Below are 14,357 nucleotides of genomic sequence, written 5' to 3' on the forward strand. Positions count from 1 at the left end.
ATGACCCTGCTGGAGAAAGTTTGTCACTAGTGGGTAGGCTTTGAGAGTTTAAAGAGTCTTCAGTTTTTGTGCCTCTCATCTCACTACTACAAAGGTTAGGCTTGACACCACGCCTGCTGCTTCCCCACCATCATGGTGATGGACACTTATTTCCCTGGAACCATAAGGCCAAATAAACTCTTCCTACTATAATTTGCCTGGATTTTCTGATTCATCATAGAAATAGAAAAGTAGCTAATACAATAGGTTAGCAATTTATGAGCTGAGATGTGTGCACAAAAAGTGAGATGTTTAGGACATCCTAGATCATTTATGCCAATTATGAGTACCAAATCAGAAATCAAACACAGCTATAAAATAGAGGTTTATATGTATGAATGATCTTTTACAGCAGAGTCCAAGTCTGTGATTATTTGGAGAAGTGCTAAAAATTAGTCTTTCCTTCCACTACAAGTAGTGTCTAAAGACCACCCATATCAATATAATGCAATGACTATATGATTATAATGTATTTCCAAAATTATAAAATTTATTTAAAATACTACTGAATTTCAGTTAAATTTTCTCAGTTTTTATTTATAAAGCCAAGTAAAACAAATATCACAGTTTAGAAATATTTTAATCTCACTGTAATTCAACATTTAAAAAAACTATTCATTTCTGATTTTCAACAATGAAATTTATAAAAATAATTTTGCATTTATAAAATGAACTGTTATTTTACAATAAATTATTTATATCTGTCACCTGAAAAAAAGTATTGTATAACAGTAATAAATTTTCTTAACAGTATCTGGATAGTTTGCTGAAAGCATCAGTTCTTCTTTGCCCACTATTTCTGGCAGTTCAGTATATAAAAATACTATATTACAAATGCCCTGACTGTAATTTTTCAAACAAAATAATTAACAATATTTTTTCAAAACATACCTGGTCAGTAAATCATTATGGATATATCATTCACCAAAAATAAATTTTATGTTTTGCATTTTAAAATTATTTGCTATGGTATTAAATGTCTATATGCCTCCTCATTTATGTGGAAATATAGCCATAAATATGATGATATGCAAAGGTGGGAATGCTGGCAGGTGAAGAGGTCATGGTACTTACACGAATGAAAATCCTGTTCCTAGAAAAGAGGTCCCCTGAGAGCTATCTCACAAATAACTATCTATAAATCAGAGAGAGAGAATCTGATAGTTCTTTATCTTAGGCTTCCAACATGGACAGCTATGAGAAATACATTTCTCTTGTTTATTTTTCTCAGTTCCATATATTTTGTTATAGTAGTCCAGATATATGAATTTTTCGACTTTTAGAAGAATAACATTAAACAAGTAAACAAAAACCTACAGGTGATATTTGTGGTCATGAAAATTAGTAACTTGCTTATTTCGTGAAACAAGAGTAAATTTTCAAAATATTAAAATAATTTAGGAACTCTTTCTCTCCCTTCCCTTTCCCTTCATCAATGTTACAGTTTAGTTTCACAAGGATAACAACATTTGAATAAATACAATTGAGTCTGTGAAATCACTGATAGCTGTCACATCACATTTAGAGCCAAGATTGTTAATATTAAATGGAATCTCTATACCTGTAGATAGATGGAGGGTCTGACTCAATCTGAGAACTCTAACCCAAAATCTCACAGCTTCAGATACTGTTTTTCTTTTGATCTATGTTCACTTTTACATTTTTATATAATTGTACATCTATATATTCAACTTTTTTTTTCTTGCTACTTCAGTAAATATAAGAGAGGGAAAGAAAAAAGAGGCAAGAAGTAAGAGAGAGAGCATATACACACAGAGGTGCCTTGCTGCTTCATGAGATTTTCTATAGAGCTTTTAAAATAAGCCCCAGCTCTAGGTGATCACAAGTAGTTGGGGCTACATCTCAGTCTAGAATTAGATGGTTAGCATATTTCTACATTGCAAAAAAATCACTAAGTCATCAAAATCAATCTAGTATAAATTAAACATCTTAAGAATTTTAGGAGATGTGAGGATCACAAAAGGTACAAAACTGGTCTCTCATCCTCAACGCAAAAAATGCAGACAACTGCGTACTCGTTATTTACATTCATGAGTACCATGACAGGTAATATTCCATCATCAGTCATTGTATGTTTTCAAAACCAGACCGCAAGCATTGCATGTGGCCTTTTGTGACACAATCTCATTAAAGCCCACCAGAGCTGGGTTTGAACAAATGTGTTCAATGGCTTGTTCCCCAGCATTCTTTCTCCCAGATTTGTATAACTTGAACTGGCATGGGTCCCTATAGGAAGATTCTTCCCAAAGAACCGGGTGTTCCAATGAATGGATGACTTTCCAGATTTGCCAGGAGTAAGAAATGAATGTCCCTTTTGGTTGAGCCATGGTTTATTATTTCTTTGTTTAGCTTTGGCTTGTTTGCCATCTGAAAGAAACAACATGTCTTCCCATAGCAGACATCTTCAAAAGCTGTCACAATGCAGAGACTATCCAGTCATCTTTACAATGGTGTTAATTCTCTGAATTTTACATAGGCACATTTACTGCTTGCCACAGCAGGCCCTGATATATTCCCCTTCAAGAAACACTCTATTCTATAGCTACAGCTTTCCTTTTCTAATCTTCAAGTTTACAATTTATTAAAAACAACACTTGGTTGAATTTTATGTTAACTGGCATTTATAATCTACTCTTAACCAAAAAGAACTGCATCACATCACAACAAAGGAATTATTTACAGATTTAAATTAGTATTATGAAAAACAATGGAAGTCGTACATAAGATCCCAGTGGTTTGGGCACAGTGCAGGGACAACTGGAAACAATACACTATAAAACAACTTCAAATTTAAATATACACGGGTTGCATGTGAAAGATTTACAGCAACGATAAACAAAATGTGTTCACAAACAAGAAAATAGGTTACCATCTTACAACAGCACCATGAAGAAGCCTTGCCTAAAAGAAGGCAAGAACCGCCATCCTGAGACATTTCAATACCAACGTGTTTCACATTTATGCAGTGCCATTCAGAAGAAGGTAGGTTTTCACAACTGCTTTTGTTTAGAGAGGGGCTGGTGTGAAATGACAGAAGCTTGGTTTGCAGTGATTTTGTACTGTTCTTGCCCAGAGCCTTGGGGCGGGGAAGGGAGTGGGGTTTCTGGAGTTGCTGAAAAGGAAGCAGAAAATTGTATATGATAGTAGCAGCCACCCTGAAACACCACACAAAGTCCTACACAATGTCAGCATGCATTATTAAATTCTGAATAAAAGGTCACATGTAAAGTATTGATTTGTATAATGAATTATCAGGCCACTGACATACTAATGCAGGGTGCTCTCACCCTCCCTTTCCAAATAGAGCTAAACAATGATAGATGATCACGCTGAACAATCTATTCTCACTTCAGGATGTTTCCTGCCTGTCATAATAACGTTTATGAATACTAAGTTTTCTATCACACCAAGAAGGAAGAAGTTGGTGAAGAGAATTAATCGCATGTTGATTTCTCCTAATATTAACAAACAATCTTATAAAATCTACAGTCAAGACATACATAAGATGAAAATATTTGGCTTGCAATTTCACAAGTTCATACATATTAGATTATCGAAGAATTAATGTTCAGTTACTTTACAAGGGTTCTGAGATCTAAGCTGTGGTCAGCGGCTTCTGCAGTATGTTAGTCTGTTGTTTCACAATTCTATTACAATTGACCTGCCCTGGTCCTTCCCCTTCGATGCTAAGAATTAGCCCGTGTAACTGAATATAAAGTAATTGAATATTAAAAATTGAATTGAAAAAAAATTGAAATGTAATTTGAGTATTTTATTGGTGTAGGAACGTATTCCTTCTTATGTGGAATTTTACTATATTGAAAAATAATCTACAAGAGATTCTTTAATTTTAGAAAACAAAATATATGATAGAACTAACAGGAAGTATCTGCTCACGTAATAAACTTTATAGATTTTTTTTCAGTTTTAAATGAATGTCTATAAAAACAAGAACAATCTCCTTTTGGTTGGTACTCATTAATACTTTATGTTATTGCTAAGTATGGATTACCAGTTACTTCAAAAATATGTAGTTTGGTTGAACATAAATATGGAGATTTGCTACTTAAATTATTCCTTGACATTTAGAATAGATTTAAAAGTTTAGGGGTCTTCCCTAAACACCAAGAAAACCCTGAATTTTTTAGTTAACGTGTTTAATTTCCTGCTTTACATATAATAGGAACAGTTTTAGGCAAGCACAAAGAAATCTAAGTTTTCTTTAACAAGCAAGTCTCATAGAAAAGGCTCTGAACAGAGAAAAAGGATGGAGTAGTGATGATGCATTTCATAAATGATGAACACTAGCATTTTAAAGATGAAGGAATCTCACGCAGTCACACAGTCATCTTATTAAACTCTTACTCGATCCTAAGACCCCTGTGATGGTTAATAGAGCCTTATGATGGGTAATGTGTTGCTAATGTGTTTTGTTTTCTGAGTTTATAAATAACCAGATTCTAAAAGACAGAATTCTCCCACCTTCCTGGCATGGTGCTGGGCTTTCCTTCTCTTGGTACTTTAGCATTTGTGAAATGAAATATAGCATTATAAGAGATGAGAGAAAAGGAATGCATGGGCGAGTATTACTAAAATTCTTGACATACATGTGTTTAAATGTCATAAACAATTATTTTGTTCAATTGATATTTGCTAATTAGAAAGTGTAATAAACACACCATATTATTTCTAACATGTATAGATTTTTTCTGACTCTGTTTTTATCTCTGACACCCAATTAACTGTCCACCAGTATTTATTTCTAAAGGACAGAATGATAATGAGTTTTTCTGTGACCTCAGCTTTCCCTGCCATAGATTGACACTCTAGTGGGACACCAAAATTGTGTGATTACGTGGAGCATCCGAGATCACCAACATTATAAATAGTTATTAAAGAATATTGTTTATTCAGAAGGCAGTGGACATATGCATAAAATTATATCACAACAGTTAATGCCAGTGCAGTGAATTAGTTGGTTTAGTATTTAGAGGCAACAGATCAAAGGTAAACTTGGCATTAATAGGTACAACCACATAGGAAATGTTTAATGTTTTTGATATGAAACCTTTCTCACAGACCACGTGTTGGTCTAGAACTGGTGGTGTCTGGAGAGTGGTGGGAAAGTCAGCTGTGAAGTAAACCTCTGGGGAATGTGTCTGGGTGGTATGCTGTTCCTCACGCACATTGTTTGTTTCTTGGCTGCTCTGAAAAGGGAGGCTCCGCTCTACAAGTCTACAGCCCTTACAGTGTTGTCTTAGCGTACGCCCTTCAAAGTTAGCCAGCTCCTCATAACGGAAACACTGAAACCACACCCCGAAACAAATCTGTGCTCCGGAAGAGTGTCTCTTCAGCTGCTCCATAGTGGTGCCACCTGACTAGCATATGGTTGACCAATCAATTCTAGACACCTTTTCAAACAGAGCTCCTAACCCTAAAGTAGCTTAGAAGAGTAGAACCTGCATTAAAGCTGCATGTGTGGGTGGTTACTCTAGTCACCAACAATGGTTTGAATTCTAAAGAAGCTTCATAAGTGGCCTTACTTTGCACAATTATATGCAGGAACGCTAGTTACCATAACTTTCGTTAAAGCGCACTACTCTTTCAATATGATTGAAGCTCCAGTTACTCTGGTAACTTACAATTTCCCATGCATAAATAGAACTTTACTCTCAACCTTCTAGAAACCACTACCAAATAACAGGTTGCTTAGTGATGAGCCACTGATCACAGTTTATCTTTCTGTCTGTGATGGAGCACTGGCATCTTTTACTTAGTTCAGGTAGATGACACATCATTGAGGTGCCTTCTCCCCAGCGATGAACTCAGACAACCATTTATAAAAGTGAATTAGCTGAAAGGAGAATTGACCAAGAGAGATGAAAGGGAGTGAAGAAACAATAAGATATAATGCTGGAAATTGAGTTTTAAATCTACACAGAATCGTAGCAGAAGTTGATCAGCAGATGCTATTGCTGCAAATGTTCGAGGCTGTCAACATGCATCTAAGGACTTAGGAAGAGTTGCTTGTTCATGGAAGTGGGGGAAACATTAATGATTTTTAAAAGAACAATGAAGTGAAATCAGCAAAGAAAATAAAAGTCATCACATTCACAGCTACTTCAGAACATTTAACATGGACAAAGATGGGAAGATGGTTCACGCTTTTGAAGGAATGAAACTGACCATCCCATGGGCAAAGTGTTCCCTTTCTGTTGGAACATAGTCCAGGAATGGAGTCACCTCAGGAGGACTCCAAGTGCTTGTGAGAAAACATCAAGAAAGCCAGGCAAGAGTCTTGTGACCTGTTTCTTCAGAAGGTGGAATTGTTCTTAGAATGTTTTTTTGTGCTTTTCTTAGGTGTAGCCAATAGCAGTGTGTTTGCTTCAGATTACTTTCTTTTTCTATTGTTATTTCTTTTTGTTATTATTCAATTAAATACTTAAATTATCCTTTATATACCTCTATGGGAAAAGAAAACACGATTTTGCCACATGTGGCTTGTCCTTGTGGTTTTATTCAGCTTGAACTCGTGAGATCTTTACTCAGTGACCTTTCTTCACCCTCAGAGCCTCAGAGGAAGGCTCTAGATAAAGCTGGCTCTTACATGAGACTTTAGTCCACCTCATTTGTTGGCCCCATTCTTCCAGGTGGCACCACCCCCTAAACCGGCCATGCGTTCTAATGTAAGAAAGCAGCAAGAACCATCCAAACTGCCCTGTTGTATTTTTAACAACAAAGCTGAAATGTGTTAGTTCTCACTGCTTCTGATCCCTTAAAACTACCTAAATCATATCACAAGTTAATTTTTTTCAATTTTTTTCTACACATTTTTAATCTATAGTAAAGAGTCCTTAATATTTTTTCCAATTTTAAAGGTCATCAGCAACTATAATTTCCCTGATATTAATTACAGTTTGTTGATTTGGTTACAACATATATGGCTATTTGTATGGCCCTACACCAGCATGAAAGCAGTAACAAAGGCATATGCTTTATACTTCCCAGACATATAGTAAAGAAAAATTTAAGTTTTTACACCTTCAGTTTGGAATGTAAATTCACACCTAGCGAGAATAAGTCATGAACCTAGTTTTTTCAGTCTTACACAGCTAAGTAGAGCAGAGGAAACTCTACCCAAGGCTTGTAGTTTCTGGGAACTAATAATTTCCAATCCTAAGTAATAATTTTCCCCAAATAAATACACTTAAGAGACGTTAGTTACAGCAGGACATTTTCCCCAGATACTTACAGATTTGGTCTGTATGAACCAGTGTGGACATGGGTCCTAAAAGTATAGTTTGGCCAGTTAGTGGATCTTGAGACAGATGTGGGTGCATTGGGTGATGGAGATGGCCGCCATCGTTGGCAGCACCTGGAGAAGACACAGAGATACTTGCATTAGTGATATTTATGGAAAACAGGGCTTTACCTTGATGCACATTGCCAATGACAGTTTAAATATTGCTATTTGCAAAGTACTTTTGGAAAATTCAAAAACAAATGGAGAGAACTACATCCATGTTAAAGACAATGTCAGCTTTCATGGTGCATTGGAGAGAGATGAATGCTGTATTATAATGTGGAGTATTAATAATAGGCCTTGTATGCTGCTTCCTGGAATCATTAGGTTTTCTGCTTGTTGTTAAGGCAATTCCAAGAATCACTTACCTCAAGTTTATAGTATTTGGAATTACCCTAATAGCATGAACAACTTTTATTTCAGAAAGATATCATTAGGAACACATTAAGTACCAGAAAACTAAAAATAAATATAGTGACTTTACAAGGAAATTTAATCTAAATCAGAACATAAAATAATTATTCCTTAACTTATTCCTGACATTTATTGCAGCCCTGAAGACACTCTCTCTCTCTCTCTCTCTCTCTCTCTCTCTCTCTCTCTCTCTCTTTCCTCCCTCCTACTAGTTTATGTCAATTAATTCCTTTAGGAGCAGAATGTTCATTTTAAAGCCATTTGATTCATATATGGGCTACGCAGCGATATCTCTTTTCTCCGAATTTTAAAGAAACTAGAGATCATAAAAACCAAGACCAAAACAAAACAAAACAAAAACAAAAACAAAAAAAAAAAAGAACAAAAGCACAAAACAACAACAACAGAAAAGCTACACTTCTCAATGCCCTCAAAGCAGGGAATACATTCTATTTACCACACAGGGAAGGCTATGAGGGTTAACGCCAAAGGGGCTGCACCCACATACGACGCCAAGGGCAGGACAGCTGAGCAGTAAGAAAAAGCACCCCAGGGCACTCACCACCCAGCAACATTTCCTGAAGGAGGTTGTCGATTTTGACCATGCCGAACAGTTTGACGAACTGGATCTGCTCGATCATCTGCCAGGTGATGCTCTGTAGCGTGGGCAGCAGCAGCAGCAGCTCCCCAAACCTGCCGCGGGAGTCGTACTGCCGGTCGTTGATGTAGTCCTCCAGGCTGATCTGCACCTGGAACCGCATGCCCTTAATTTTCACAGGGTCGCTCAGTCCCTTTGCATCTGATGAGAGAGTAAACAGGGGCACACGCAGGTCAGTGAAGGCTTTCGGATGAAAAGGAGTAGTTGAGCATCACTGATACACTGATTTTTCCACTTGGAAAACAAACCTGGGTCAAAGAACACGATGGCCTTCAAGCACGCGTACTCATTGTCATCCACCTGGATCTCTTGGAAAGGTCTGACCAGCTCATCCAGAACTCGGTTGGCCACACGGCTGACTTCGACTTCACAGCTGTTACGGTGAATAACGTAGTTGTTTCCTGAGAGAGAAAGAAGAATGAGCCACCGTCTCGGCTGGACTGCTGGATGGTGTTTGCCTCAGCGTTGGAAATTGTCTCTTCTGGAAGGGACTGTGTCTGCTCTTACAGCTTCCTGGAGAACTGAGTTAGTGAGGCGAGAGCGTCAGAGCACTTGATCGATAATGATAATGTGTCCACTTGCGTTTTAACAGCCTCAGTCACTGGCGATAACAGAAAAGTACAGACTCATAACCAGCTAATAATTGACAGGGGAGAATCGACCGATAATGATTAGCCTTCGCCTGTGTCAGGCCTCTATTAGTGCCTCGCTCATTAATGAGGGTAACACAAATCCTAAAGAATCCTCCTTGCTAACAGTGGATTAAAACCAATGTGCTTTGGTGCTCTTGGACTAAGAACACATCAGATGCGGTTTAAATAAGCTTAAACACGGGGTCGGGGAGGAGGGAGGGAAATTAGCATGTGCGTTGTCATGAGTTGCCTCATTGATAGAATGGTGCATCTTCTTGAGTTCTTTCTTGTTAATTTGGGGGTGTGGTGAGGATGCATGAGTCCAGGCCTGTGATAGACTCAACATGCGCTTAGAAGTCAGAGGACAACCTCGCCTTCCATTTTGTTTAACACAGAATATATTTACTGTTGCATGTTGTGTCCCAAGTTAGTGGGTCCTTGAGCATTCAAGGAGTCTCCCCTTTTGGCCTGCCATCTCCTGGTTTCTATAATGGGCCTATAGATGTATACTATAGCACCTGACTTTAGATGGGGTTGGGGGGTTTGAATTCAATTTCTAACAACTGTGTGACAAGAACTATTTCTATTTAGAGATCTTTCCAGCCTCCTTTTCCTTGCTGTGCGCATGGATTTTATATCAACCTTACTCAAGCTACAGTCCCGTGAGAAGAAGGAACCTCAACTAAGAAAAACAGGGACAGATGAAAGGGGAGGAGGTCCTCCCCTATCAGGGGACTTGGAAAGGGGCAGGGAGGAGACCAGGGAGGGAGTGTGGGGTTGGGGAGGGAATGAGGGAGCGGGATACAGCTGGGACACGGAGTTAAGAAAATGTAACTAAAAAGAAAAAAAAAAAAAAATAAAAAAAAAAAAATAAAAAAAAAAAAAAAAAAAAGAAAATACATCCGTAAGAACTGTCTGTAGGTAAGCCTGTTAGGAATTTTCTTTCCCTTTTTTTCAGTTTTTATTTATTTATTCATTTTACATCCAGGTAGTAGGCCCTTCCCTGTTTCCCATATCCCACTTCCCTTACTCCTCAGAGAAGGGGAGCCCCCTACTCACCCACCCGAGCCTATCAGGTCGCATCAGGTAGCCCCACTAGGGGAAAGTGATTGAGAAGCAGGAAGCAGAGTCCATGTCAGAGTCAGCCCTTATTCCCCTTACTAGGGAACCCATATGAGGTCAGAGCTGCCCATTGCTACATCTGCATAGGGGCCCTAGATCCAGTCCATGTATAGTCCTTGGTTGGGGCTTCAGTCTCAACACACCCACCTGGGCCCTAGTTAGCTGGCTTTGTTCGTCTGCTTGTGAAGCTCTTGCCCCTTCTGGGTCCTTCTAACCTTCCCCCCATTCTTCCACAAGACACCCTGAGCTCCACCCAATGTTTGGTTGTGGGTCTTTGCATCTGTTCCAATCAGGTGCTGGGTGGAGTCACTCAGAGAACACCTATGCTTGGCTCCCAGAGTGTTGTTAATCATGTAGGCTCCTAGGAAGATATGAGGGTGACTCTAGCTGAGATCCCTAGTAACATGGTCAAGCAGACTGAAGATGCCACCCTCTAAACTAGACAGGACTCCTAGTGGAAAGAAGGGAACACCAATCTACCCACAAAAACTTTGACCCAAAATTTGTCCTGCCTACAAGATGGGCAGGGACAATAATAAAGCAAAGACTGAGGGAATATCCAATCAGTGATTGGCCCAACCTGAGACTCACGTCATGGAAGACAGCTAAACCCTGATACAATTAGTGTTAGGCATTTTCTTAATTAGTGGCTGATGTAGGAGGGCCCAGCCCATCTTGGGTGGTGTCATCCCTGGGATGATAGCCCTGGGTTCTATAAGAAAACAGGCTGAGTAAGTCATGGCAAGGAAGCCAGCAGGCAGCACCTCCCCCCCACCCCCCATGGCTTCTGCATTAGCAGCTGCTTCAGGGTTTCTGCCCAGCTTGAGTTCCTGGCCTGGTGATCAGTGATGATCAGTGGCATGGAAGCATGAGCAAAACACACTCTTTGCTTCTCAAATTGCTCTTGTTCGGTGTTTTATCACAGAAATAGAAACCCTAACTAAGACACTTGGTTTCTTTAAATAGAGATGACTTGAAAAAATTTACTGAACTGAATTCAAGGGAGTTCAGAAATGTGATAGAGCAGGACCAACTAATTCCTCTAGATCTTTCTACCGTACACATCCCTGGCTATAATATGGTAAACATTTACTATAGGTTCTCAAATAAACTTAGATTACTATTTTCTGATGTTATATGAAAAAGTATATTTTTAATTACTTCACTGCAGGTGGATCTAATTAAATCTTGATCTAATTAGATATAACAGATCCTGACTATCTCTCAAAGGCTTATGTATTAAATTCTTGAACTGCAAATTACAGTATCACTAGCAAGTTTTGAAGCCTTTGAAATTGGGACTCAGAGGAAGGCAGTTATGTCCCTGAAAGTGTGCTCTTTTTATTTTAGTTTTATTTTATATGCGTGGGTTTTTGGTGTGCATGTCTTTCTGTGAAGGACACGTGTGCCTAGAAACGGCTGTCAGGTCTCCTAGAATTGGAGTTACAGTTACAGAACTGCGGTGTGAATGCTGGGAATCAAACCATGGTCCTCTGGAAGAAGGGTCAATACTCTTAACCACCGAGCCATCTCTCTGGCCCTGAAGGTATGTCTTGAATGAAGCATGTAGACACTAGCCTTTTCTTTCTGTCTCCTCTTCTCTTCCTCTCTTGACATGAAATAAGGAATGTTCTCTGCTAAACACTCAAAACACACCAAGCATGGTGTTCTGGGCTGTCACGGGCCCAAAACAACCAGGCCAAGCACATATGAACTGACACCTCTAAAACTGGGAGTCACATAAACCTTTCAGCTTTTATAAGTCAATTATTTCAGGTGTGTTGCCAAAGCTCTGGAAAATTAGCACAAGAATTTCACCATATGGCAAAAGTTACTACTGGAGTGATAGCCTCTCTCCGGGCTTGCATTTCAGCTTTCTTGATATGTGGGGGATTAAAATATTGCATATATTTAAAGTGAACAATGTGATGTTTGCATATACACATGCATGGAGAAAGGAATGATTAGCACAGCCACACGAACTATAATATCTATTATTGTATGTAGTTATCTTTGTGTCTACATGTCTTACACTGTCATGTGAAAAGAGCTGACCTAGCTACTAATGAAAAAGCAATCGAGAATAAGGTATAGGACACATTGTTTTTCAGGGTATTTTGGGAAAAGATTTACAGAGAGGACAGTGTTTCTGTGGTTTGGTAGAAACACAATGGACTTGTCCAGCCGAAGTCCAAGACACATTCTGAGATACCATTATGGTTGAGAATTCCAGGTCTTGGCTGCCTGGCTTCTTGTCAGGATCAAAGTATTCCCTTCATCTATTTTTCCACTGCAGAATTAGCAGGGCAGTAAGGTTTTGTTTCAGTGATTAAGTTAGAGGGTGAGTGTTAACACATTGCATTTAAAGCAGAGCATTCAATAAATATTAGCCTTCAATAAATATTAGCTACTCTTAGACTGTGTCCCATTTGTTTACATTTGGGACCAAAATATCTCTCAGAACCTAATCTTTTGAGTTAGCCAGGACAAGGCTGAGATGATTTTTAGTGAAAACAGTGAGTCTTCTCATGTCCTTTTACCCTTACAACTATACCCTACCGTTGCTGCTTCTTACAATGCTACCTACCAAAACGTTTCACACGCTGCCACCATTTTAATATAATTATTTTGTAGTATACTATGAACAACCAGATCCTAGGAAATAAATATGTTCCTTAAGAGAGTATAAAATAGTTTACTACACGTGCTCTGGAAGAGCATGAAAGCACTTTGGCATTCAAGAATTACTCATTTAAATTGTTATTCTTTATCTTTATAAGACTTAAACAGAAGTCAAACTTAGGATTATGGAACAAAATTAATTTCAATGCCTCTCCCTGTTAACTCACAGCACTATGAACTTATATTCAATCAAAAAAAAAAAAAGAAAAAGAAAGAAAAGAAAAGAAAAGAAAAAGAAAAAACAGAGCCAGCGAGACTGCTCAGTGGGGAAAGATGCTTGCAGCCAAGCAGGGAGACCTGATCCCATTTCTAAGACACACATAATCGAAGAAGAGAATGGACTCCAGAATTTGCTCTGCGACCTTCATAGGCAACACCCCCCTCACACACACACACATGCACACACCACCACCACCACACTAGAGTTAAATGGGGACACATTGGAAAATCAGAGCACCATTTCCCAATGACTGGATGATTTGTACATGCTGAATAGATTCCACATATTAAAAAGCTAAAGTATGCTTAATTTCCTCTTTAAAAAAATCTTACCCAAAAGCAAAATATCTTTGTACACCATGGATCTCTTCGTGGCTCCAAGCAGTAAATGTTCTCCGGCATGTGCTCGCAACAGGGCCACCTTAATAAAAGTTTCCAAGTTTAACAATTATTTATAACATATAATAATTAAAAGACTGTGCGAGGTTAGCCTACTAACAGTGTTCCTTAAGCCCAACTCTTTTCCTGTTTTGTTTTGTCCTGACGTATAACATTTATACATACTTATAATGATTAGGGTTTCCGGGTCTCCATCTTACCGCATCAGAAGTGTTTGCTTTGGGGGTATCAGAGAAAAGCAGATCGTGTGTTCGTAAGACAAGCAATTGGATCAGGCTTGCATTCACACCTCAGCACAGTGACACCCTCCTGGTTTTCCTGTTTACCCTTGCATTCGTTTACTAGTAGGCTTGACTTTCATTTGTTTTCATATAAAAAAAAATGAAAAACCAAATGTACTCCTGAGAATTAAATGATGAAATATGGATAAAACAAAATTTCCTGCAAATAATAAATTAAACAAACAAAGCAAGCTACAGGCTTCTAGGGAAAAGAAACAGATTGGCTCCTGCTTGTTTCTAAGCCTGGTGTCTGTCTGACTTGCAACAGTAAACATTCAACTGATGTTTATTCTTCCATTCAGTTGCATGTTGGGCCTCATCACTAACAACCAGAGGAATCAAGACAAGTGTAACACATCCCAAATGACTGCTTCCCTTACGTCCCTCCGTTCTTCCGCACGGTAGTAAAGTGTGCCGTCATCCAAATATGACTGGAGTGTTCCCCAACTATCTAGTGGCCTCGCGATGGTTATTAAAATGTAAGGCACATCCTTCTACTGCTTTTCTTTTCCGTGGATTCCACCCTGGCCCGACTGTCACGTTTCCCAGACTACTGCAGCACACTCAGTTGCTATTTTAGCTTCCTT

At 38.6% G+C, this 14,357-nt stretch overlaps 1 protein-coding gene across 2 annotated transcripts in view; it reads right to left on the reverse strand.

Moving 5' to 3' along the window:
* Nucleotides 1-555: 555 nt before the first annotated feature.
* The window catches only part of Hnf4g (hepatocyte nuclear factor 4 gamma), a 128,856-nt gene continuing 115,054 nt past the window's right edge, over nucleotides 556-14,357 (reverse strand). For both annotated transcript variants that reach the window (XM_055603341.1, XM_055603340.1), the window contains 5 exons: nucleotides 13,424-13,511; nucleotides 8,684-8,836; nucleotides 8,340-8,576; nucleotides 7,313-7,435; nucleotides 556-3,172 (listed from right to left, as the gene is read on the reverse strand). In XM_055603341.1, the coding sequence (XP_055459316.1) occupies nucleotides 3,051-3,172; nucleotides 7,313-7,435; nucleotides 8,340-8,576; nucleotides 8,684-8,836; nucleotides 13,424-13,511 (723 nt within the window). In that variant the 3' untranslated portion in view covers nucleotides 556-3,050. The remainder of the gene's footprint in view (nucleotides 3,173-7,312; nucleotides 7,436-8,339; nucleotides 8,577-8,683; nucleotides 8,837-13,423; nucleotides 13,512-14,357) is intronic.

This window comes from Psammomys obesus, unplaced genomic scaffold (assembly GCF_907164565.1).
Source record: "Psammomys obesus unplaced genomic scaffold, mPsaObe1.curated_primary_1811, whole genome shotgun sequence".
NCBI classification, from domain to species: Eukaryota; Metazoa; Chordata; class Mammalia; order Rodentia; family Muridae; genus Psammomys; species Psammomys obesus.